We start from the raw sequence: 24,839 nt of genomic DNA on the forward strand, positions 1-24,839 counted from the left end.
ACAGGCAATATCTGGAATAATTAATCAATAATTCATTACAGAAAAATGCTGGGTGCTGTAAACTTAATTTGTAGAATAATGCCCTGCAGTAATGCCAAAAGGTATGAATATATATACGTATTTTTTGAAACGGCAAGTACAGACTGAAGCCAAACACTTCAGTCATATATAATAAAGCTGACTTATTTTAAAAAAAGGTTTCTGATAGTAGACAGAGAGAATTAGGCAATCAGTATAGAATCCTAATATTGAAAACAACACATTTGGAGTAAAAGGTCTTAATAACAGAGTTAACAAGAAATTATTCTGTTATAAATATTTCACATTTGTGAAATATTTTTCTCTCTGATGTTTCTTTTTCCTTGCAGAGCTTTACATGTTTTATTTATCATTCTGCATGATCTATTAGATAACTTTATTATCTTCTAGTGTTTTATGAAAAGTGGAATCGTTGGATATTAATATTCATCTAGCTATCTACTATTAATACATATGAGTTACATTATTTTGAAGACTTGGCCAGCTTTGAATAAATAGTAAGCCCATCTAGATTGATTTCCAGACAATTTCCCCTTTTCATACTTCAGCACAATCGTGTAATGTTTGGGTTGTAGAAACTTCAAAAGATTATTTTAAACAATTTGATTACAGTTATTTTTAAAATAAGAAGTTTGTATCTTCTTTTAGGAAATATATTGTTTTAAAAACAAAACAGAGAAATTTAAGTTCAGGCTTTACTTTGTCCAGTAATGAAAACTTCAAAGGCAGTAAACAAAGAATGAAATATTTTTCCATATTTGGGATGCTATTTACTGAAATATAATGTTAGAAATATACACAAAACTGAATAAATAGTTCACAAAATTGTGCTATAATACACTTTCAACAGTTGAAATTGCTCCTATATATATATATATATCCTGAGTCTTACAGATTGTGCCTGACTATTAGGAAAGGAGCAGAGTGCATTTTTTAACCTATACATCATGCAGAAAGTGTCATCTATCTGAAAGGACCCTGTTCTTAGTCTGCCTGATACCTTTGCCACTGTGCAGCGGGTGCAATTCAAGACCCAGCACAGGGCACATAACCCTGCAAGCAGCCTGTCCCGGAGCACATCAGCAGCGCAGCACCACCTTATAGCTGTGTGCTTTGTGCCAGCCCACCAAAACAACCTCAACACATCCCAATCATGACAAAAGATGCCCTTTGGCTGTTTATATGTTTGTTGTAAATTTTCTGTTTAAAAAAAAAAATAACCAACCTCAAAAAGCTGTTAGTGTTATTAATAATAACAGCACTTGCAGTGCTTTCCTTATGTCTCAGAATACTTGAGCTGAGAAGTTGAGTTGTTACTTTTGTGCCTCTCTTCACAGAAGGAGAAGCTGGAGCAGATGATGTTGAAGCAAGATCCTGAACACCCCTGTCCCAGTAGAGGCACCAGGATAGGAGACTCACAGTCATCTTCCATCATCACTTCCACTCTGGAGAGAAATGTGGCACACCTGTATCATGGTCACAAGCACCAATGAAGCTTGTGTAGACGTACCTGAGCTTCTGAAATACAGGCTTGACCTTCAAGAGTTCCTGCTAGTTTGTTCAGTGTTCATATAGTATATAGCATGGGGAACCACCACCCATTACTGTGCCTCCTGGGTGCTGCTGCCACATAGATTTCAGCCGCCCTTCCTTTTGTCTGGGCACCTTATCAGAGCAGCTGAAGGGAACACTGTGTGGGCTGTGAATTCCTCTCAAACCACCATGTAAATAGTTGGACAGTCAGTTCATGCTACTCCCTGAGCTGCCCCTGTTAGCATTAAACTAACGAGTTAAAGCTGGTTTGTGCATATTTGCAGCTACAGCAGAAGTCAAATGATAAATATTCCCAAATGTAGCTGTGCAAACAGTGGCAAATTCTGAAAAAATGTATGCCTCATGAAATTCATTATAATAGTCACAAATTCTTCTCTTTTTTCCTTTTTAAGAAAAAAACAAAACAAAACAAAACAAAACAAAAGAAAAATTTTGCTTTATGCCACAGGCCATGCTCTCTTTTATAGCCTTTTGGATTTTGTACTGTCTTACAAGTACAAAAGGACCATAAACCAATGGTAAAGATTCAATAATTATTTTAGCATGGACTGTATTAACTCACTGCTACCTTGCTATTCTACCCCTGGGTTCAGGGGCACAGGGTGGCTGTGGCACATGCTGTGCCTGTACACTAGTGATTTCTACTTGACAAATAGCCACACAAGTAGAGGATGCTGTGTAAAAAACCTAACAAACAAAAAACTCCAAACAAACTAACAAAAATACCTATATGTCCTTAATCATGTAAAAGATGATAAAAAATTGGGCTTGCAAATGGTAATATTCCCAGCCACGTATAAATCCCAAAGGGTGAGAGACAGCATTCCTGCAAATGTTGACATCCTGAAAGACAGAGCACAGAGGCTCATCTTATTCAAAGAAGATAGTCTTCTCTTGGTAGTGGCTTTACTTGCACCTGAAATTATTCATCTTTTACTTAAAATCCAATAAAATTGGCTTCTGCTCGGCCCAGTGGGGATGGCTACTGTTCTTGGGGTCTGCCACAGAGTGGTTCATCAGACTGATACCTCTATTCTCCTTTACTGTCCACCTCCACAAATATTTACGAACGTAACTTTTTATGGTTGCTGAGAAGGTGCCGGTGAGAGCTGGGAAGAAGATGGGTGGTTCTGAGGGTTGGAGATCTGCTGCATGAATCTGCTTCAGCTGCCATGCTGTCTCCAGAAGACAGATGAAAATCAGTGTTTATCCAAAGGAAGGGGATAAAAGGACATTCATGGGTTTATATCGATACTGACTGTGTATAATCTACTGAACTCCCCAAGGAAGCAAGGTTCTTTTACCCTACCAGAGCGGGCTGGCCTCTCCTGAGCAGACCAAGCATTTAACTGGTATCACAAATTAAAAGCTGTGTGGCTAGGTCAAGTGCAAGGCTTTCAAAATGTGAATATCTATCTTTTTAAAAGTGAGGGTTAGCAAATGAACAAAGAGCTCACAGAAATGCTGAATTTGTTTCCTTGGCATTTTAATAACTGTTTGACCTGACCATTTCAATGTATTCCTTGAAAGAAAATGAAGTATTCAAGAAGGCAGAAACTCTGTATTTCTAAGGCAAAATACTTTTCTAAAATACCTTAACACAATGCTTAGTTATACCTATCCAAAAGGATATTACGCTGAGTTGTCATATTTTGAATTGCAACCTTTCTATAGTGCTGAAATATCAATACTGTAGGTACTGTGTGTATTGTACATGCTTAACTATTGGTTTCCTAGTGTAATATGGGATAAGAAACCGATGTAATGTTATAATGTGATCAGCGCAAATAACCCCCCTCAAAATCCATTGTAAATCAAGGATGGATAATGCAGACTGAAGAATTAACCAAAAAGAAAATGCAAAATGAATGGTATATGGTACATGTGTATATTCTAAAATTTACTGATCTACTGTTGAAGTTAGAAAGCAGGGAAGATAGTGAAACTAAGAGAATGCAAAAAATGCAAAACCATTATATGCTGTAAATTCTATTTTGTTGAGTATTTGCATGAAAAAAAGGGGTTTTCCAGTGATAATCACATGGTCTCTAATAATTATTATTCATACTCTATATATTGATAATGATTTTATTTTTCTTTCTTTTTTTTTTTTTTTTCAGATGTAAGAACTACTCGAATTTTAGCTAGAAATAAACAGCATAAAGGACAGAACTGTATCCACCACGGAGAGCATAAACAATCAGAAGCATCGGCACTATACAAATGTGTTGCTTACAGACACTAAAAAGGTGTAAATGCAACATATCCTTAAATATTATTCAGAAATTGTTGAATATATTTGTACATAATTCTTTACCTTCCATTCATTCCTATTTCTAACACTTCATGTGGTGTGTGATAGGCCCTTGACATATATCTATAACCATCGAGATTTGTTAAACTAATCAGAGTACAATTGGAGCCTCCAAAATCCCGTTGGCTGAAGTTAAATGTCACTGTGAATCACAGGTATTGTGTTACCAGATAACACAACAAAAAAATGAATCAGAGCGGAACACTTCACTTGATGCTGTTACAGCTAATAGGTCTGAAATGAAAGATAATTATGTATTAAAATAGAGTGGGTAGCTCTATTTTGATGTAGAGATATGAAGATGTCAGGCAAGCTAGTCTGTAGCAGGAGGGAATGGGTGCCCTGAAGTGGTTGAGGAGAGGAGCCCAGGAGAGCATTCCTCGCATTCCTGCGGCACTTGCCCTGTACATATGCCCCACAAAAAAAAGGGAATCAGCACTCTGGGTTGGTAAACGGAGCTTCAGAAAAGCTGGCACTTTCCTGTAGCTGCAGGCTTGATTAATTTGAAGAAATTATACTCTCTGGGTGATGAATGCGAGGCATATTTAAAACTGTGATTTTTTTTTTTTTTACGGCAAAGGACATTACATTTTCAATCTGTTAGTTTAAAAAAAAAAATCCCCCATAAGGACTACTACTAAGCACCAACAAGCAAGATGTAGTCAGAATGTGGAGCCTTCCCTAGTCTTTTCCCATGGTCTGCCCAGAATTATTGGTATTAGCTGCAAAAATATTTTGCTAACACATATGAGTGGGATTAGCCCAAAGAGTTATCCTTGTTAATGAACCATATGTAGAACTTCAGTAGGTTTCATAGATTACTGTCTGAGGACACAGGCCGCTCGGGAGCCATGTATGTCTAAAAGTGTAAGATTTTGTCTCCTAATACCAGCACTGCATGTTGTGTAAGAAAAAAAAATGTTATCCCTGTGATTTTTTGCAAATAAAAAGTAGAAATAAAAATTACACTGCCTTACTTGTGACTAAAATGTGTAAACCCCTGTTAGTGACTGGAAATCACAGATTTCTTAAGGTTGACGTGATTTATACTGTGTGATCCGTATCAGCAAATGGTACACATCAGTTGTAAATGCAAATACATATACATTAATAGCATTACACTCTCGTTAATGGCACATTAATAATACTTCCATGATTCCTATTTGTCAAGCTGCTGTTGAGACATGCTCGGTGTCGTGGTAAACAAAGAAAAATCAGCCATGTTGCCAGACCTTTACTCTTCAAAAACTTAACTTCACGGGAGAAGAAACGGCTAGATAACCTTCAGAAAAGTGTTAAATTAAAAGTGTTAAATTCCCTTCCTCGTTTTTACCCCGCGCAACAATGACAGAGGGGACAGCCGGCTGATAGGGATTACTCTTGAGAAGAGTGACAACAGGTGGCCACCCCAAAGCAGGGAGTCACTAGATCGATGGATGCTAAAGCAGCGATGTCCGGGCGGGGGGGGGCGGGCCGCTGGGGGCCGCGGCCGGCGGGGGGACCCCGCCGGCCGCGGCCCCCAGCGACCCGCCCCCCCCCGCTCCTTCTACCGTCCCGCCCCGACCCGCCCCCCCGCCGCTCCGCCTCCCGCAGCCAGCAACTTCCCCGTCTCCCAGGCGGGCGCGGAGCTCCCCATCAGCCCGGATGGGAGGAGGAAGAGCAGAGGGGCGGCGGCGGTGCCCGGGGGGATGCGGCGGAGCGGGCCGGCGGGAGGCGTAGAGCCGGTTAGAGCGGGAGCGCCGAGCCCTTGTCGTCGTCGCCGCCGCCGCTACCGGCGGGGCTCGGCCGCCGCCGCCGCCTCGTGCTCCGGGCGGCGGCGCTGCTGAGCTCCGCGGAGCCTCCGCGCCGCGCCGCCACCCAGCTGCTCAGCCAGCGCTCCGGCGCGCAGCCCGCAGCGCCAGGCCGCGGCCGGCCTTCCCCCATCCCTTCCCCGGGCGGCGGCGGCGGCGGCGGGAGGAGGCAGAAGGGGCGCGATGGCGTCCTACGTGGATAACAGCTTCCGCCAGGCGGTGATGAAGAACCCGGCGGAGAGGAGCCCCCAGGTAGGCGGCCCCTTCCCCCGGACCCTGCGACACCCTCCCGCTCTGGGGGGGTCGCCTCGCTGCCCTCCGTGCCCGGCGGGCGGCCTCCGCCAGCGCGCCCGCCCCGCGCAGCCCCGGCGGGGGGAGGAGCCCGGGAGCCCCACGGTCCCGCTCCCGCGGGAGCAGAGCGGCTCCGGTGCGGGTTTCACCCCACCCCCAAGCCCCCCAGCGCGGAATGCCCGGGCGGCAATCTCACGGGAAGGGAAGAAATGCATGAACGCGAACAACTTTCCTCCTACTGCCTAATTTTGGGGGTGGAGGGGAGAGAGAGAGGGAGAAACGCCAGCTGAGTTTATTTTGAAGGTTGCTTCCGGTAAAAAGAAAAATGCACTTAGAGTATAATTGTGAGGGGTTTTGTTTTGCTGTTATCCCACAGTATGCTGTGGCTCCGGATCTGAATTCAATCCCTACTTTTACATAGCTGTCTGGAGCTGGCAGCGCTGTTTCATAATGTTGGGGCTGAGGTCAGTGGTATTCTTGGCAAGTCCTTGCTCTCCAAAGTAGGGTGAAATCCTACCGTGGCATCAGGCAGGAATTTTTTAGATACCTGTGCTGGGCTCCTGGAGCCCTCTTTGTTGGAGGAGTATGTGAGCTGAAGCTGTTTGTAAGTGTAATTGAACGTGGAGAGGCTGAGGAAGGTTAAATTGGGGACTGGAGTGTGTATAGAAACATTTTGACTTAACATGACCTGAAAAACAACTAAACTGAATGAGTTCCTTCTGCTCCCGAATGGTTGCTGCAGTGGCTGTTGCTGCCAACTGTCTAAAGACTAATAAGCTTTACACTGATCCTCACATCAAGCTGCGGTTCAATAGCTAATGATACAAGGAGTTACTTTGCTTGGAGTTGTAATGCCATCTGTCCTATTTTCTAAAGGCTTGTGCTGCTCTCTGAGCAGTCCCTGTGTTCTGGTTTGGGGGAAGAGATGGTATTACTGATTATTTTGGCAGGCGACGGATTGGCTGGTGACATTTTCAAATTGGGGGCAAAGAGGAAACCTTGGCTTTCGGTCGGCAACCATAAGTCATTCCTCCTACTATAGATACGTCATTGTGGTAATGTTATTTTTATCCTCAAGCTCATGGAATATGTGTGAGAAAACAAAAACTCCCATGGAAAAATATCCTGACTGCACAGGCATCGTATTTAGCGTGTCTTTTTTGCAAATCTTTCTTTTTTGTAAAGGAAAAAGCCCAGACTGCTTCTGGAATGTGTTTTTGTGGTGGTAAAGTTGTTTCTCTGTCCTTGTTTGACCTTTTCTAAATGTCTGTTTGCCTTCGGTGCTGGACCCAGCCCTTCAGTGTGTTGTGAAAGCTGAAGGAGGCCGAGTGCTCTCTCCAGGGAAGGACACTCTCAGAAAACTCGTAGTGAGGTCCATCGTGTTGGCAGGGGCGTAAATCCCAGCCAGAGAAGCCTGCTGGTGGTGTCTGGCCTCAGGAGATGGTCATCGAAGGATGGTGGGGTGTTCAGGAGGAGTGGCACCGGCTGATGCTCAGAAACCGGTTGGTCAGGTAGTGGGGCTACTAAGCTGGGCTTGTAGGACAACACTTCCCCTGTGACATGGTCTGTGCCATGTGGGCTGTTAAACTTTCTCCTGGCCTTGCTGCTCAGCCCTGCTTTCTAGGAGGGATAACAAAAAAAAAGAGGCAGAAAGTAAGAAATGACGCAGTGAAAAAATTAGCTCACGTGCAGGGATAAAGCCAGTGTGAAGGGCACAGAGCAGAGCTAAATCAGGCTCACCAGGGCTGCGTTAATGCTGTAAAACTTCCTGAATCAGCAGACTGGAAGCCTGCTGTGGCAATGGCCAAAGGAAAAGAAACCCACCCTTAAATCCACAAAGCTGACACTGGCCAAAATAATCCACAAATAAGACTAAATTTGTGGGAAACTTAATGTGTTGTTAGCACTGGAAATACTTGAAAGCGGTGATCAGGCGTGCCCTCCTGTTGCTGCTGGAGAAAGCAGAGCTTGCAGCAGAAAACTCAGTTGGCATTTTTGTGAATGGCTCAGGTTGAATTATGTGTGTTGAAGTGTTTTCTCATGTTTGATCTTGGTTCTGGAAATTTGGTTTTATTTTACAAAGTATTGGAATTTGAAAGAAATACTTTTATGCATAACACCTTTCAGTCATTAAGTAAAACTTAAAAAATCTTTATGTAGAAAGACACAATGACCTTGTGTTTTCTTCATCCCTTAAAGTAGCTTCTTATTGTCTCTCTTTTACTTGTGTTTTCTTTTCATTGCCTCACTGTCTTGTAAAGGTAGTTACTTGATCTTGGCTTTTGAGAAGCCATGAGGTATCTTTAAAGCTGAGAGAAGGTTGGAAAGACAAAAGATGTTTATCATATTCATGTCAGTACAGGAAATAACAAGAGAGAAGTATGTTAGTATTTGCTGCTTACTCCTGTTAACAAACTCACTGTGCTTAGCTTCTCCCAAATCATGAAGAGGTAATATGCATGTGACACTACTATTCACCCTGCATTGTCACGGTGCAAATTTGGCAAAAGGACTTCACTGCAGGCTCAGAGAAGAGGGGTGACAGTAAGATAACCAGCTCATATTTGTATATACAGCTCTGAGAACTGCTAGGTCTGATATACATTGTCAGAGAAAGCAAACTTAACTCTGCATGAACTTCTACAGTGCAAAAGTCTCGGTAATTTTGGACTGGACTGATTTTATTTTCTTTTTGAAGGTAACAGTGTATTCTGCAGTTGATCTGGAAAATTCTTAGCTTCATATGTCTTGGGTGAATTCTTGCTTACAGAGTTTTTCTGAATTTTGTGAATTACAATTCAACGCTGCATTGACTAAAGAAGCTCAAAAAATTTTAAAAAAAAAGGTAGATGGCCTGTACTTTAATATGTCTGTTGTGTAACACAGCTCTCCTCTTTAATTGCTTTATTAAACTATTCATTTTCTCTTTGAAGACATGAACTAGGAAGTTAATTTACCTACTTTGGGGAATCTAACTTCTAAATGTTCATAAATTACACATGGGTTTATGCCCTTAAGCTGTGAGTAATAGTGATCTATTTTTTTTTTCTCCAAACGTGGTCTTATATGAACTGTTACAGCTTTAAGTCTTTTCAAAACAAGTTCCTTTTGGCGTTATAGGCCATTTTAGAAAGCGTGCAGTTTTACACTGGTGTAGCTTAATCTGAAAAAATAGGGCTGCTTTTGTTTTCAAACAAGAGGAACCCAGCCCTAATCTCTTTCTTTATCCTAACAACTCATTTGCATGGCATGGTATGTGAATAACTAGTTATCTCAGAAGCTCTGCATACTAGTTCATTGTTTTCATGCCATGTCCATGTGGTGACGTCTGCAGGAAGAATTTTTCTTAATGCATGCCATATATACGTTAGGTGCCTAAGGTTTTCTTCTGGAAGCTGCTGCTGTGGTACATTGAGGCAATTCAGTACAGCAGTAATGAATAGCGGAGAGTTAACAGCATCGGACCACATCTTAAGAGCAGAAGGGAGAACTGTACAGGAGGCCTTATGTTGATTGTAGTGCGTCATTTAATGTCAGAAGACATCTAAACAGGATGCTACTGTTGAGCAAATATTCCCTTCTTGAGCACTTGAGAGGAACAATGGTTTAATTATAGGATGTACCTACGCTTTTTACAAATAAACTTTCAGCTCGTTCCCCAGTTGTGTTATTTTTATACTTGTGACCACCGATAGCACGATTGTGAGCAATCTTCAGATAAGCCAGAAATGGATGTTTCCTTCTTGCTGTAGTGATCTCTTAGAAAATAAATACGAGGCAGTCTTAATTTCATGGGATCATAGAAAATAAGCATTCTATGTGTGAGTCTAGCCTAAAGGATTATATTATACTTAGTCTTTAAATTCAGGCTTATTGTGTGCCTGTATATCAAATACACCAGACTAAAATTATCCTTTTCCAAAGAGCTTATTTGAGATTTCTTTCAATGGGAAAAGAAAAATACGTTAGAGCTTGAGTTTTGCCTTCAGGTTCTCTTTGCTGTCTGCATGCTACTGTGTGACCATCTTGTTGTTGGTATTTAAAGAGGAAGGCAACCCCTGTTAACCATGCTGCGCCTAACAGCAGTATAACGCTGAGAACTGGTTCTGTTGCTAAATTCTCCTGCTGGTTCCCAGTAGCCCTAAATAAAGCCTAGGACTGCAACAGCTGACGCCTGATATCTGGCTGTATTACATTATTATAATAATGGTGCTTCCGTTACGCATCTCGGGGCTTTGTAATGTGGTTATTCAGGAGTAGCTTTAGTTTGCAAGGTCTGATGTTATGTTTTTTGGGGGGAGCCAACAAAATGAGGTTCTTCACTGCACTTCTCATGGTAGCGTTCAGACTTTGCTGTCTAGAGCAACTAATCGGTGCACAAGCCTTTTACATTTTGTGTTAACCTTGTGAACATGGTCAGTAACGCAGCTTGATAACAAAAGGCTGTTGCAAGTTCTTGGTCCAGGCGCTTTTCTCCTGCTTGACACTTGGCTTGAAGTAAAGTTGCCATCGTAAAGTCAGCTGTCAGGGTAGTTGGTCTGAGCAAAAATAGCTCTCCAGATGCTGCATGGTTTTGGAAACTTGTTCAAAATAGTTAATGTCTCCACAAAGTGAAGATCCAGTGTCTGATGAACTTAAGTGGTGTCTCTTTGGCTACAAATGAGGGAGATAGATACAAATAAAACAGAAATTATAATAGACATGTATGTATGGGCCTTTGGCCACAGGTTGTTTTTTTCCTGTGTTTCAGTACTTAACCAGGAGTATAAAAAAGCAAAGTAATTATTTGGAAAAAGTTAGACTTCTACCTGACAAAGCAAGTAATGTATTTGTTTAGGGCAGAAATAATTTTAGAAAATGTATTTTTGAATTAAGTATACTTTTTTTTTCTCATAATATTTTTCCTCGGGCTAGTATTACTATGTAAGGTAATTTCATTCACAACAAACTTGATTATGTGAATATGTCTTTTTGTGGCTGATAACAAAAACTGAAGACTCTTGTGTAGCTCAGGTTCTCTTGTGACCTTTCTAATCTCAGTCTGTCAAAACAGCCCTGGAATGTCTGGTTTTGAACTTCCACCATAAATTTTCACGTGCTTCCTAAAACTAAGGGCATGTATTGCAACAGCCTGATCAGTATCCTGTTTGTTTTGAGAGAAAATATGTTTATTTCCCAGTCTTTCTGATGGAGGGTGCGTTTTCCCATAGCCATCCATATCTTTGTCGCCAACAGCTTTGAGAACAGCGCGAACATTGAGTTTCGTATTTCTTTTGCAGTAGTTCTTCCCTGTCATAGGGCTGGTACTTTCTGCATTTATAGATTTTTGTATCCTGCAGTTATGATTTTCCCCAGCGCTTGCAAGGGCCTCGGTGTGAACAGGAAGCCTTCACCCACAGACCAGAAATAGCCAATTTGAAGCCCTGTCCTGAACACTTGTCTGCTTTCTCATTACATCAGAAGATTGCAGCTTGCTTAGCTGTACATACTCGAGCCAATTTGAAACTAGTTAACTTGGGAAGTGAGGGCTGAACTGTAGCACCGATAAACTCTATGTAATTTCCAACTTGATTAATTATCTGTTTGCTGGAGTTTACTTTTGATTTGTGCCCTGCTGTGGCTGCAGAAGTGCTCGCACTGGGTTCAGGCTGAGTACGTTCCTGTGAGCATGTTTGACAGCCGTGTGGACATACTCTCCTGCACTTAGAAGCCAGGAGCATAACACTGCCTTGCCTTGCCCTGGCAATCCTGCCTAGGAAAGTTATTCAAGTCAGCAGTGCTGGGCCTAAAGCCCAGGGATCTTCTACTCACCCCAAGCTTTTTTTGCCTCCTCACCTCCTAACCTGCTGTTCAGACATAAGAATGTGTATCTGTAGCCTCAGTGATGTCCCATGGACACCACGGTCCTACCTGTCCTCACTTACCCCCTTTCTGATGAGGCCGGCGGTACCCGGCAGAGCTGCTGGGGAGGCCACGCTGGAGGAGGGTTATCGCAAGGCAGGACTGATTGCCAGAACTAGGCTTGCCCTTCTGCTCAGGCGAGTAATAAGAAAAATCATCTGTTGAACTTCTGAGACAAAGAAGACTTGTCATTTTCTTGCCCTGGGAGTAAAACTAGATTGGTAAAAGTCAACAGCAGGCAAGCACTTTCCCCAAATTGTGTTTTTCATTAGTAGGAGGATCCAGCTGTCTGTGCATTATCAGGTTATTCATGGAAAACACTTTTTACCTGGTAAAAAAAAAAAAAAAAAGATTTACATGTAATTTAAATGTAATCTCTGAAGATGCTTCATTTATTTTGTGCTATATTACACTAGAGGCTAGCTAAGGTTTTGTTAAAACAGCTATTATTTCTTGAATTCCATTATTTTAAAAAATCTGCCTGCTTGAAAGTCTGTATACTTATGCAAATTGAGTAGTAGTTCCTAATTCATTCTAGTGAATTACTGATCTGATTTTGATAGCTTTTTTCCCTAAATCAGAATGCTGCTACTTAATCTGTTAGCATGTTTCAGGAATAACCATATGTATACCGAACAGTCATTGTAGGAACTTTGACTTCCTCATTGAGGGTTTTTTGTATCCTCATGAGAAAATATATTTCGGCTTGTGTTTTGGGAACTTTCCCACAGTAGGAGATCTAATTTTTGCGAGGTATTGTTTGGGAATTCAAAAGGAGCGCTGGCAGAAAGATAGCTCTACAAAGATGCTTTGTGAAGGGCAGCTGAGCCTGCGCTCCTTGTTTGCTGCAGCCAGTGTTGCAGATTTAATTTGCTGGATATATTTTGCGTGAAAGGATGTATTTGAATGAGTCTTGAAATGGAAGTGGTGCTCCGCTTCCCTTTTTTTGAAGTTGGTGAAGTTGACCGCTTTTATTGAAAAGAGAGAGAGGAGGAGCCCTACTGCAGTGCTTTTCTTATAGCTTTGTTTTGGAGTTAAAATTAGCTATTTGTGCTCTCTGAGTATCTGTGTTCTGCCCGTATATCTGTAGATGTATTTCTTTGTGTGTTTCTGTCTTGTCCGACCTGAATAAGAGTGATCAAATAGTTGATTTTCAGCAGTTCTAAATAAATGTGGCCAATAATAATGAGCAGCATATATATCATTACCTGATTAAAACACTGAAGGAATAAGATAAGGTTAAAATATTTAAATGTTCTTAAAAAAAAGGGCATTAATGTACTTTTTCAGTCCTGATAAAAATGGAAGGTATTTTCTTGTGTTAATATTTCTATGCATAGCAAGATTTTCCCATGTTTTCTCTTATTTGTGTGTATTGTGATAAACACAATCAACACAATGGTTGGCAGCTGGTATCAGTGTAAATTACCTGGGAAGGGTATTAAGTTTTGTGGAAGACATGTCTCTGGAGCATGCCTGTTGTTTGTCTTTACCAGACTGTTTGTTTTTGTTTGCTTGCTTTTTGTATATTTTAAAGTTGAAATAAACTTGGCTTCATAAATAAAAACATTTCATAGTTATTTCTGGCTTCCAAAGGGGAAGATGGATCATGTTCCCTGTGGGATGAGGTGGTAAAATTTTTGAAGGTGGTTTGGTATGTGTGTTGTGTTTTGGTTTTTTCCTCCCAGTTTGTATTTGCAGTTATGTATTTTTCAGAATACTTTGCATCCCATCTTTATTTTACTTTTTCTATAGCTGGGGAAAATATTGGTACAGTCTTTTCTGTTTGAAATTAGTAATTCAGACTTCTTGTCCTGTTAAGCAAAAAATAGGCCAAAATTTAGAGGGGATGAGATAGGATGTTATGAAAAGGTGGTTTGTAAGCAGTTGATGGGAAAACAAGTCTGTACCATCAGGACAGTTGGAAGAAGCTTGAGAATTGACTTGCTGAAACCAAAGGTTAAATCTTTCATGGTACGTTGTATTTTTTTTAGCAGCAAAGCTTATTTAAAATCTTTGTTTCCCATGCTGATGTTCTCTGCTGCCTCATTTGTGCAGATCCAAGTGTTTGTGAGGCTACAGTATAAACAGGATAAGTGATACAATCTTGTTAGCTGAACAAAAGAAAAGCGACTTATTTTTGAGAGCTGGTGTGTGAAGTTTTTTTTCTTTCTAAAATCTAAGTGACTTAGTCTGTTTTAGATTATGGCTCCAAATGTCAGTGTTGGTGCAGCTGAAGGTGTGAAGACTTGTGCTGCAAGATTTGAGAATAAAAGCGTATGTCTGTGTGTAGGAACTTCTGAAACAGCTTAACTTCCTCCAGAGAGTATATGGTGATCTGTTTTCAAACATTATCTTGAAGTATAAACCAAAATTAAACTGGATGGAAAGTTATAAAATTATTCTTGATGCATTTCTTACAGTGAAGGGTTTTCTTGTTCGTTTGTTTTTCTAACTGACGAGGCAGATGTGCAAGGTGCTTCTTGAGATAGAAGTCTTCCTTTTTTGTTTGTTGTTCTGAGGATTAACCTCAAAGAAAACTTCTGTAATAAGTCTCTAGCAGTAGGGTTTTTCCTCATTAATATACAGCAGTTGTGAGAGACTTGAGTAGTAACATTACCTTTTGTGTGCATTGAATTGGGTGGATAAGAGGTGCTAGCACTTGATATCTTTTTGTATTGTTCAAACTGAATCTTGTCTGTATTTACGTTGCTTTGTTGTATGGTGGCTGAAAAATGGATACTGATGGCCTGTCTTCCGGGGAACAAAGAAAGATGTGAAGTGAAACAATTTTGTTTGTATGCAAGTTAAAAGACTTGTATGCTTTTCTGTTTGGTATCTGAAGTCTGGGGCATAAATAAAATGTTTTTGTTTTGACTTTGAGATAAGTGCTTAATCTTGTCAGCAAACCATTCCCTTACTCAAACAGAATAATGATTTTCTCAAAATATGTAATCTTGCTGAAATCAGCAGTACATTGCAATTGTGTGAGTAGCAAGTACTGATTTGAATAGAGTGAATTTTGACTACTTTTCAAAAGATGTGTCAGAATACACAACTTACACAGCAGTAAATATTTAGATACATTTTGACCTGAGAGAGAGAGGCTTAGCCCTGCAGTATTACAGATTTCTTTGTATGTGTTGTCAGGGGTCCTGCGGGTGTCTCAAGTGTTGCTCATCTGTGCAACAGGGCAGGCAGGGGCTGCTGGAGCAGACACAGTGCCCCATCATGTACTTTTACCCTTGTGCTGCAGCTCAGTCAGTTTTTTGAAGGTGGTGTAGCTATAGCAATAAAAAGACGCACTTTTGTTTAAGTTGCTATGTGAATAATTTGAAGTTGTGGCATTCTACTGCGTTTATGTATGATGGTACCTACTGTCGAAACAGCTTTGCACTTTGTAAGTTAGCAACTGCAAAATTAAAATGTAGTTAAAATGTATTCTGAGTTGTGTGGAAGAAGAGCAGGCCCCCCAGCCTACAAGATGATATTGTTAAAGTACCACTGGATTCTATGAGAGCTGATTATCAATCATTGCTATTAAAAAATCAGAGGAAGGGGACTGTGCCCACCCTGATGGTCCTGCTGGGGAGCTCTGCCTCTGGAATTGTTCCTTGGCTCTGGAGGAACCTCAACCTCCAAAAAGATTTAAAAAATGGAAGAAAAAAAAACGCAGGTGCTGAGTGCTGCTGAAGCAGAATGTGTGGCAAAATTGTTTTGTGTGTTTGGGCTTGTTATCCTAGTTACTAACATACTAACATCATAACAAGATGCTGAAAGCTGAAGTGATGTAGTCGATCTTGATGCACGGTGTGATTTCCTATTGAGGGTCATTAGCAACTGGCAGCTTCTCCAGAGAAAACAGTAAGCGGTCCATCAATTGAAATTACATTAGTACTGTTTCTTTGTAAAATATTAATTTAGTCCATGGATGAAGCACATGTTGAGAACATGGAGAAATACAGTTTGATTGTGTAAGTTCCTTTTTGGCTGTAGTCTCAAAGGAACAAGTAGCAAATGTATCTCAAGGAAAACAATAAATGGGGGTATAGTTTATGGAGGATGTTCTCTCTGAGTATGAAACAAGACTGCAGTGGTTAATCATGAGTCCCGGTCAGGTGGTCTCTCTCTATAAACTCTTTATTAGTGCAGTGGCTAAGTAGTTCAAATGCATTCCCTGCTAAGGAGGGAGTGAACAGATGGTAGATAGCACCAGTGAGGCATTTTTCGTTTTGTATTTTAGAAGGGTGATTGTGAGGGTCTCAGTCCAAGCTGCGTCTTGTGATCTCTGCCAATGTGTGGTACCAATATCTAGATGGTGCATCAGATTTGTTGGGGGTCTGTAATGTATTTGTTAAAGCAGAAAAAAAATCGGACCGGTTTGAATGGCAGGCAGTGATCTGATCTGAAGGCTGAAGTATTTCACACGCACCATAGGTACGGAAACACCAGTGGCTCCGCCAGCTACATGCTGACCAGGAACAGGCGCTTGCTGGAATGAGGGTAATTGAGTTTCCATCCTTGTCACCGCTTCTCTGTTACTGCTGAAAGCTGCTAATTAGCACCGATGCCTTGTTTTAATTCATGATAATTTAGTTTGAAAATGCCAGCTCCTTGGTCGTAGGCCACTGAATGACTGTCAGATGGCAGCACAATTCAAGCTCAGCTATTAAGAATAATTTGAGGTAGCAACGCCAAGGGAAGGACCATAATTGTTGTTGTAAATGTTTGATGAGGTGGAGGAGAGGAGTATATTGCATCTCTGCTATATTTAGGTAGCCATCTATTTTAGTGCTACTACCCTTTTTCCCTGAAAATAAGACCTGCCCCAAAGATAGGCCCTAGTATGAATTTTCAGGATTTTTAAGGATGCTCGAAATATAAGCCCTATTCAAAAAATAAGCCCTAGTTACAGTTTATTAAAAAAGACAATTTAAACAGTGTCCAGGCAGCTATACATGTAAGCATGTTTTGGAGCAAAAATTGTATAAGACCCTGTCTTGTTTTCAGGGAAACAGGGTGGCTCTTATTTTACCAGACTGAGTATTGGTGGATAGCTGGTCTCCACTACTCCTGAATCCTCTTTAAGAAGATTTTAAGACTCCCTTATTTAAGATAACTCTTAGAGGGACATTGTTTTAGTAACTGAAACATTTCTTGACTACTGGATATTGCTGGAAAATAGGATTGTGATTGTGACACAGTGGTTTGTAAAGGCACTGTTAGCTTTGTAAAGCAGTTGTAAGGACCTAGAGCAAAGAAATTTGAGATTTGTGACAGAATACTTTTTGATCCATGTGAGATGATGGGTGTGTTTCTGAATTCCCAGGTGAATTATTAATCCTTTATGAATTTCTCCCCTCTCTTACTTGTTCTTTGTAACTAGCCCTGGTTTAACTGATGTCTTATTAATTTGATGTCTCATAGTTTCTCCCTTTCTAAACCTTTCTTGGTAGTGTTTTTTAACTTTATGCCTTAAAGTCATCACTTCAGATATTTTTCTTATTATGAGAGCACTTAGAAAGAAACAGCAGGGTGCATGTGGCTAATGCATTCATTCACGTGTATTAATTTCTGAATGGGAAGTAAACTCTTGTTTCTTTACAAATGGCAATACAGTGGGCATTATAAAAGTTATTGTCCACTTTTAAGCCAAAAAGTACAAATAACATCAGTATGTCCTCACTGGAATTGGCATGTATAAAATTTTTAAATTTATTTGGTCTATAATCTAGTGTCACTGTAAAGCTCTGATGTTCTTACGTGAATGAATATTCGATGTGAATTTAAAAGTAAAGAGAAAATAACAGTACTTTCTTACAGTCCATCTTAGCTTGATAGTAAACGAACATTTAGCCATGACGAAAGTAACACATTTTCCAGTGACACAACCTACATAAGTCCAGTTTGGTTTGCTGTTGACTTTGGCCCATGTTCCAGTGTATGAGTTACCTTACATTTCTTTTGAACAAAGGAGGTTTGTTTGAAGCAGGTGCTCTAATGGTTACCCTGACCTTTATAAATAGCTTTTAGATGAAGTATTACTTCTTTTTGCTGTGGGTAACTTCACAAGGCATCTTGGCTTATTGAGTAAGGTTTCCACTTGGGGGGGGGGGGGGGGCGGGGAAGGCATCTTGGCTATAGTTTCATGATGTTTACTGCCTCATACATTGCTGTTTATTTTTAGAGTGTGTTTGCCACAATTTGTCAGCCAAATATTGGCCTGTCACCTCTGCTGTTAGGTAGCTGCTGAAATGCTGTTCCCCAGATGACTTTTTTTAAACTTCATGTAATGAATTAATGCCTGCCCTGGCTGTTCCAGGGTAAATAACACAGCTAGAACTTGCCAACTTTGCAAAACCTATAAAGGGGTTGAAAATGAGACACTCTTTAAGTATTGCGATCATACCATAACGTGTTAAACTCAATTAATGTGCTGAAATGGTTGTGAGACTCTGTGGCGAGTTGCCTGAGCGTGTCGAAAGGCTTCAATTTTGTTTATGAACAGTAGTGAAGAATATTTCTAAATCAGTAGTAAAATGAGCAAGGATATAAGGAAGAAATAGCAGGGTTAGTATCTAGGTGGGTAAGACAAGGCTTAACACATGGTAAGACACACCATCCATTGCTTTAGGAAAACTATGTCAGAATTTCTTTTAAGGAAGGATGAAAGTTCTGCTTTATACAAGTGACATCTCGTATCTTACTTGATTTCTTTTCCTGTTTCTTCTATTTATAAATGTCTTGAGTTTGGGATTTATCTGAAAAAGCTAAGGTCAGGAAGTGCCTTCCTCCAAAAATGCTACTTGTGGTTTTCCGGCATATCCTCTTCCCTCTCCTTCCCAAAGGGACTGTACAGAAAGTATTTTTCCACAATGAGACACAGATCCTCAGCTCTGCGGATTTCACGCTCTGACTGTGGCATATATTGCTTCACCTCCAAAAATGAAACTTTTGAAATTGTCTCCTGGTGTCCACATCAGTTACATGACTGTTTGATTAAAACACAAAAGGCAGTAACCACTTCAGTTTTTAATAGCGTTTACCTGTGTGTTGGGGTGTGGAGGCAGAGGAATGTTAGGCTGTATCCTATTCGGTAGGACTTTCTTCCCATGTGGATTTTCAGTTGAGCGTAACAACTTTTAGACAGGAGCATGTATAGACATGTGGGAGATATTGTCATCCATTCCCTATGTTTACACCAACCATTTAAGGTCGTGGTCTTAGCACCAACATCTCTTCTTCTTCCCTGCCGTGGAAGCAGTAAGAGTAAAAAGCACAATGTCATGAAATGCATGAAGCTTTTTGCAAGTTCTGGTGTATTTAAGATGTTTTCCCCAACTTGCAAACAAAAGGCAATTACTTAAACCAGTCCTCTGGCAGGACATGGCAGTTCTGAGCGTAGCAAAGATGTGGGAGTGCTATGAATACTTTTGACTAAATAACTGGTTTTGTCATAGTCAGGGTTCAATGCAAAGTGTTAAATTCAGGATTGATTTCTCACAAACAGCCCTGTTTAGTCATTAAAGTTTGCATTAATGTTTATGCAGCAGAGCAACTTGTATGCTTGTGGTATGACCATTTACAGCAAACATGTACCTTAAAGTACTTTTGAGGAATAGCTATTGCTATAAGGAATTGAAAAGGAAGTTATATTTGAAGACGATTAAAATCTTTACCTACGTAAAGGCCCAAGTCCTCTTGTGATGTTCCACTTTAAAAAATTTATTTAAACCTATGTACTTATTGAAACTACTGATAAACTGTAACTCCTCCTTTTTGGAATACAGGTTTGACAGTATGTTATATAGTTATAATGACTGTTTTGTCATTTGACTTTGTTTTATATGCTGTTTCGTACTCCCATATGTGCTAAACTAAATTGTATTTAGAATTAGGACTGTCAACAGTAGCTGAACATTTTGTTTAACTTCAGATTCCTGTATCTGTCTGTTGTAGACTTTTTTATAATGGACCTCATTTGTGTTTAGTACTTTGCATTTACTTTTAAGAGGCTTTGCAATCTGTTGTCTTGAACAGGTTTCAATAAACCAATTGTGAGTTTAATCATCACTGTTTAACTATCTCATCCTCACTTGTGCAGTGCCAGTTGAAAGAGGCTTATGAAACCAGCTCTGTAAGTCTTAAAGTTTTCTTAGCTGTTGAAATTCAAAATCTGGCCAGACTGTTTTAAATGTATATCACAAGGTAGTGTGGCATTTGTTAAGAAACAATCACGAATAAATTATTTTTCTATATTTGCTGTTTTTCTAACAGTCTAACATTTCTAACGTTTTTCTAACCCTGATGATTGATACCTAAAGTTTTAATTCTGCATTTAACTAAGAGATAAAAAAACAAGTGTCATATTGATGTGAGTCCCAGTGCTCAGAAAGCTTATGAACTGGACCTGCTCCTTTTTTTCTTGAGCAAACCCCCTCCATAGATTCTGCAGAGAGAGTAACTTGTGTGTTTTCACAACTTTTCCTTTGCTTTCAAATAATCACCATAAAAATTAGTCTGCTTTAATATTTTAATTGTATTCCTAATTGCTAACCCTATAAAGTAACAGGGTCCTACAGTTAAGACAAAAAAATGCTGAACATCTAACCTCTGTGTCTGGTCTTCTAGCTGTAAAATGTAAAGAGGTGGTAAGCATCTTTTTAGTGCTTTGCTGTCTGTTGAAAGTTAGCCTCGAAACCACTGGGATCAGATTGCATGTTGAAACCAGTAATTTTATATTAGATATAATGAACAGAATCAGTAGCTGTAAAATAAGGCGAGAGGACATGTGTTGAGTGCTGAAGGTGATCCTTTTTGTGTTGAACATTTTCTTTCTTAGCTTAGTTAGTGCCTAAGTGCTCTCGAAAATTTCAGAATGGACATTTGTTTCAATATGGAGATATATATATATATATATATATATATATATATATATGTACACCTTTTTTTTTTTTTCCTCAAAGAAAATGAGGGGCAATGGATACAAACTGGAACACAGGAGGTTCCACTTAAATATGGGAAGAAACTTCTTCTCAGTGAGGGTGACAGAGCACTGGAACAGGCTGCCCAGGGGGGTTGTGGAGTCTCCTACTCTGGAGACATTCAAAACCCGCCTGCACACGTTCCTGTGTAGCCTCATCTAGGTGTTCCTGCTCTGGCAGGGGGATAGGACTGGATGATCTTTTGAGGTCCCTTCCAATCCCTAACATTCTGACTCTGTGACTAATTAGCGGCTGTAAGTAGTTGTAAAAGCAAGATCTCATTGTTGTGTAGGCGAGTTACGAGTGCATCCAGTGGCAGACCATCACATGTGGTGGTGTGCAGGCAGAACAAGGGTGTTCAGCAACGAGCTGTTGATGTTGAGGCATTTGAGCAAATTCCACCTCTAAGGATTGTATGGCCCCAATGATACCTGCATTGCAGCTGTCCTGGAAGGGTAACCTGCTCAGAGTACGCATTCAAACCTTGAAAATGCTGCAATCATGACTCATTTAGAATATTTTAGTCAGGAGCCTGCTGTTGAGGAACATATGTTTATGTACAGTAGCTTTTCAAATAGATTCTAACTTAATTCACTTACCAATTCTTTACTTTGAGAATATGAAAATGAAACTATTCCTAGGGAATTAGTTCACCACTTCAGTTAATCTTCTCAGGAAATCTGTGAAGAACTTGGTAAAGGTTTTTCCTGCAATTAAAAAAATAAGGCGAGGGCGCGGGGAGAAGTAAATAAATGATGTGTGAGACCACTTGCTAATCGGAAGATTGTCTTTTGATCCAAGATAGATACAGAAAATGGAGTGAGAATCTCCCAGGTATGAGCAAGATAGTGACCTGATAAAAAGTCAGATACAGAAGTGAACTATTTAAAACAGCACCACCCACATGGTGGATCCTCTTCTGTGTGTGTCAATTTGCATATTATGCTACCAGCAACTAATTCTGTTTCTTGGAGGACCAGATGGCTTTTTTCTTTTTCTAACTGAGAATCTCCCAGTTAGTAGCAACTCTGATTTGTTGTTTGTTTTTTTTTTTTTTCTTCTGTCTACTGTTCTCATTTTACTTTTTATTTTTGCTTCTCATTCTCTTCACAATTGCAGGCATTTCTGTGGGGGATCTTTATTTCTGATTGGTTTGAGTTGCCAGAATTCAGCTTTCCAAAAATGCCCAAATTATTCATTTTGGTTGTGAAGAATGCAAGAAAAAATGCTTTAGGGGTAGATGGGAATTTGGTATGTCATAAGCACTTAAGTGCACTCGCTGCTTATGGACAGATTACTTACCCAACCTCACAAAATGCTCCTTTTATAAATCCCCTACAGTGTCAAAATCTGAAGGATGAGATAGTCGTTACACCCACATCTCTTTTTATGCTCACTGGTTTTAAAAAAAAGCACTGGGATTTTTTTTTTTTTGGCTTATTATTTATGAAATTTTTATTTAATCAATAGTCTGTGGTTTACATTTGCTTTTTATTAAAAAATAAAGTTCCCAGTATTAGGAACATGATACAGAAATGACACACATTAGAAATGGTTTCTGCCTGTGTTTCTATTAAAAAAATTCAATTCGAACATCTGTTTACACTTGGATAAAATCAAGAAAATGTCCTTGCTGTCCTGTGGGGTATGTGTGGTTCCTTTGGTTTTGTTTTATTTTGCATTAAGAATAAATGTGTTATGGCAACTGAAACTAACTTAGCTACACTGAAATGGTATTGATTGATAACATGAACTGTTTGAAACAACAGGAATATGCTCTAAGTGTTCAGATGTAGAGCATTTTTTTGTTATTTTGTTGTCATTATGATGTATTTCTCTAGTGTGAGTTACAGTTGCTATTAATATAGATGTAACATTTCATAATTATCCTCAGTTTTAACAAATAAAGTGTGTCCTTTAAAAAAAGGAAACAAAACCTCCACTTTGTGTAGGAGGACTACAAAATACCTTAAATGACTGTAAGAATAAGCACATACTTTCCACATCAGTATTTCATATTTGGGGTTATGGGTAGCAGTTTGTCAGTCTTACCCCTGGTTGGTTAAGAATGTAATCTAGAAAATCAGTTGGCAAATAAATTAATCAAACATATGCCAACTTTAAAAAATATAGATAGCATCCAGATTTAAGTACTAACTAATAACTTGTAGTGGAGCCCTGAAGGTGTATAGTTGGATTTCTATGTAGTTTTGAGAAATAAGCTGTATCTCATGCATTTTCTGTTGGCTGCTGCTTGTTTGGCACTTGACAAAGTAGCAGTAGGAAAAGTTGTGAATCTGGATACTGAGAAATGCTTTTATAGTCAATGTAAAGTTCGAGTAAGGGTTAAAGGTATATTTTTATGTGTGGAAGTAAAAGTTCTAATGCCAGACTCTTCTCTCTACTGTCATCAGAGCTGAGACAGCAAGCAGAGGACTTGAGTGCTCTTTTTTCCAGCCAATTTGACTTCTTCTAAATAAACCCTCTGGTGTGTATTTTTGTGTCCATCTCCTTTGAGCATCCCTGGAGGTTACAGTAGTTCCAATGATAGTATTGTAGAGGAAAAAAACCATTTTTGTTGTTTCTGCCTTATGATTGTACTGCTGTTCTGTGATTGCTACCCTGAGGACAGATGGAAGACATTGCCAGTTTAACAAGGCAGATCTTAAGGCTCTTCTGTTGAAGGGACTAGTGGTAGGCTGCACTTTGGAGGCACCTTAGAGCCATTTAAATTAGCTGAGTCGCTAAAAAGTTAAATTTAAAACACCACAGGCCCCTATCTTTCTGCAGCCTATAAGGACCTACTTTTAACACTCTCAGGAGAAAATGATTTTTGCATATATTCCCGTTCTTTAAGGAAGACAAAAGGTGTTTCTCATGCCCTGCAGTTTGACTTGCTACGTGAATGTGTAAGAATCATGTACTCCTCAGTAGCTAATACAGTTACACCACATCCTTACCTCGGTTCTTGGGTCTCTGTGGTTAGCCTGTAAAAATACCCAAAATTGTGAGGGTGAGATAAAAGCCTTCACCACTTAAGAGCGACAAAAATGATTATTGGTGAAACTATCTTTGCATTCTGGAGGACTTGAGCAGACTTTTGTTAGGGAGCCTGCTACAGTTTTGGATCACTTTTACCCTCTTTCCTAACTAGAGCAGGGAGAGTGTTCTGCCATGGTTAGGCTGGTTGGTTCGAAGTGTACGTGTAGACTCGGGTGTTGCCAATGGAAATGGATGTTTTTTCTCTTGTCCAGATGAGATGCCCTGTGTCAACCTGAGCACCCCTCTGTTGTTGTCTGTGTAAAGCTTTTATTAAAATGAACATCTGTAATTTTTTTTTCCTTCAGAATGAAGAGATCATCCTGTAACTCATTAGAATGCATTTTATATAGAATTAGTGGTTTTTTTCCATGTTAATATAAGCTTTTATTTGTAGTGGAATATCCTGCATTATCCAAACCCAAGAAAGATAATTTCATGTTGATATTTTTTCCTGTTTATCTTAAGAAAAATTTTCGTATACCCTACTTTGGGGAAAAAAAGAAATGTTCCTATGCAAAAAAAATGTAGTGCCAGCTTGAAAGTGTATGTTGGATCCTGTCTTATGAACAGGTGCTAATATTTAAGAATTATAGGGGCAATAATTACTGTCTTGGACAACTTGGAAATATTAACTGCAAGCGTTTTAAAATGTTAATGACCTTCAGCCCACTAGTCCACACAGTTTCTTAAGGCTGAGGCAGCTGTTACGTACTGAAGTGTAGCCCGACAGCCAACAGAGCAGATACTGCTTTGTGCGACGTTTTAACATGTAGTAGATGAATATTAACTGCTTTACCAGAACGACGTCTTTCCAGGAGCTTGGTGGTTTTTAAAAAGCTAAGCCCCAGGTGGGTAACATAGGAAAAGGAATGAAATGGAAGAGGATAGGAGGTCAGAGTATGTGGTGCATGTTTCCAGGTAGCT

At 39.8% G+C, this 24,839-nt stretch overlaps 1 protein-coding gene across 1 annotated transcript in view; it reads left to right on the forward strand.

Moving 5' to 3' along the window:
• Positions 1 to 5,880: 5,880 nt before the first annotated feature.
• RAPGEF2 (Rap guanine nucleotide exchange factor 2) overlaps positions 5,881 to 24,839 on the forward strand; it is a gene marked incomplete at both ends in the record, with an annotated part of 183,911 nt that continues 164,952 nt past the window's right edge. Inside the window, one exon of the mRNA XM_080343363.1 lies at positions 5,881 to 5,949. Coding sequence (XP_080199489.1) covers positions 5,881 to 5,949 — 69 coding nt within the window. The remainder of the gene's footprint in view (positions 5,950 to 24,839) is intronic.

Source organism: Nesoenas mayeri, assembly GCF_963082525.1.
Source record: "Nesoenas mayeri genome assembly, chromosome: 4".
In the NCBI taxonomy this organism is placed as follows: domain Eukaryota; kingdom Metazoa; phylum Chordata; class Aves; order Columbiformes; family Columbidae; genus Nesoenas; species Nesoenas mayeri.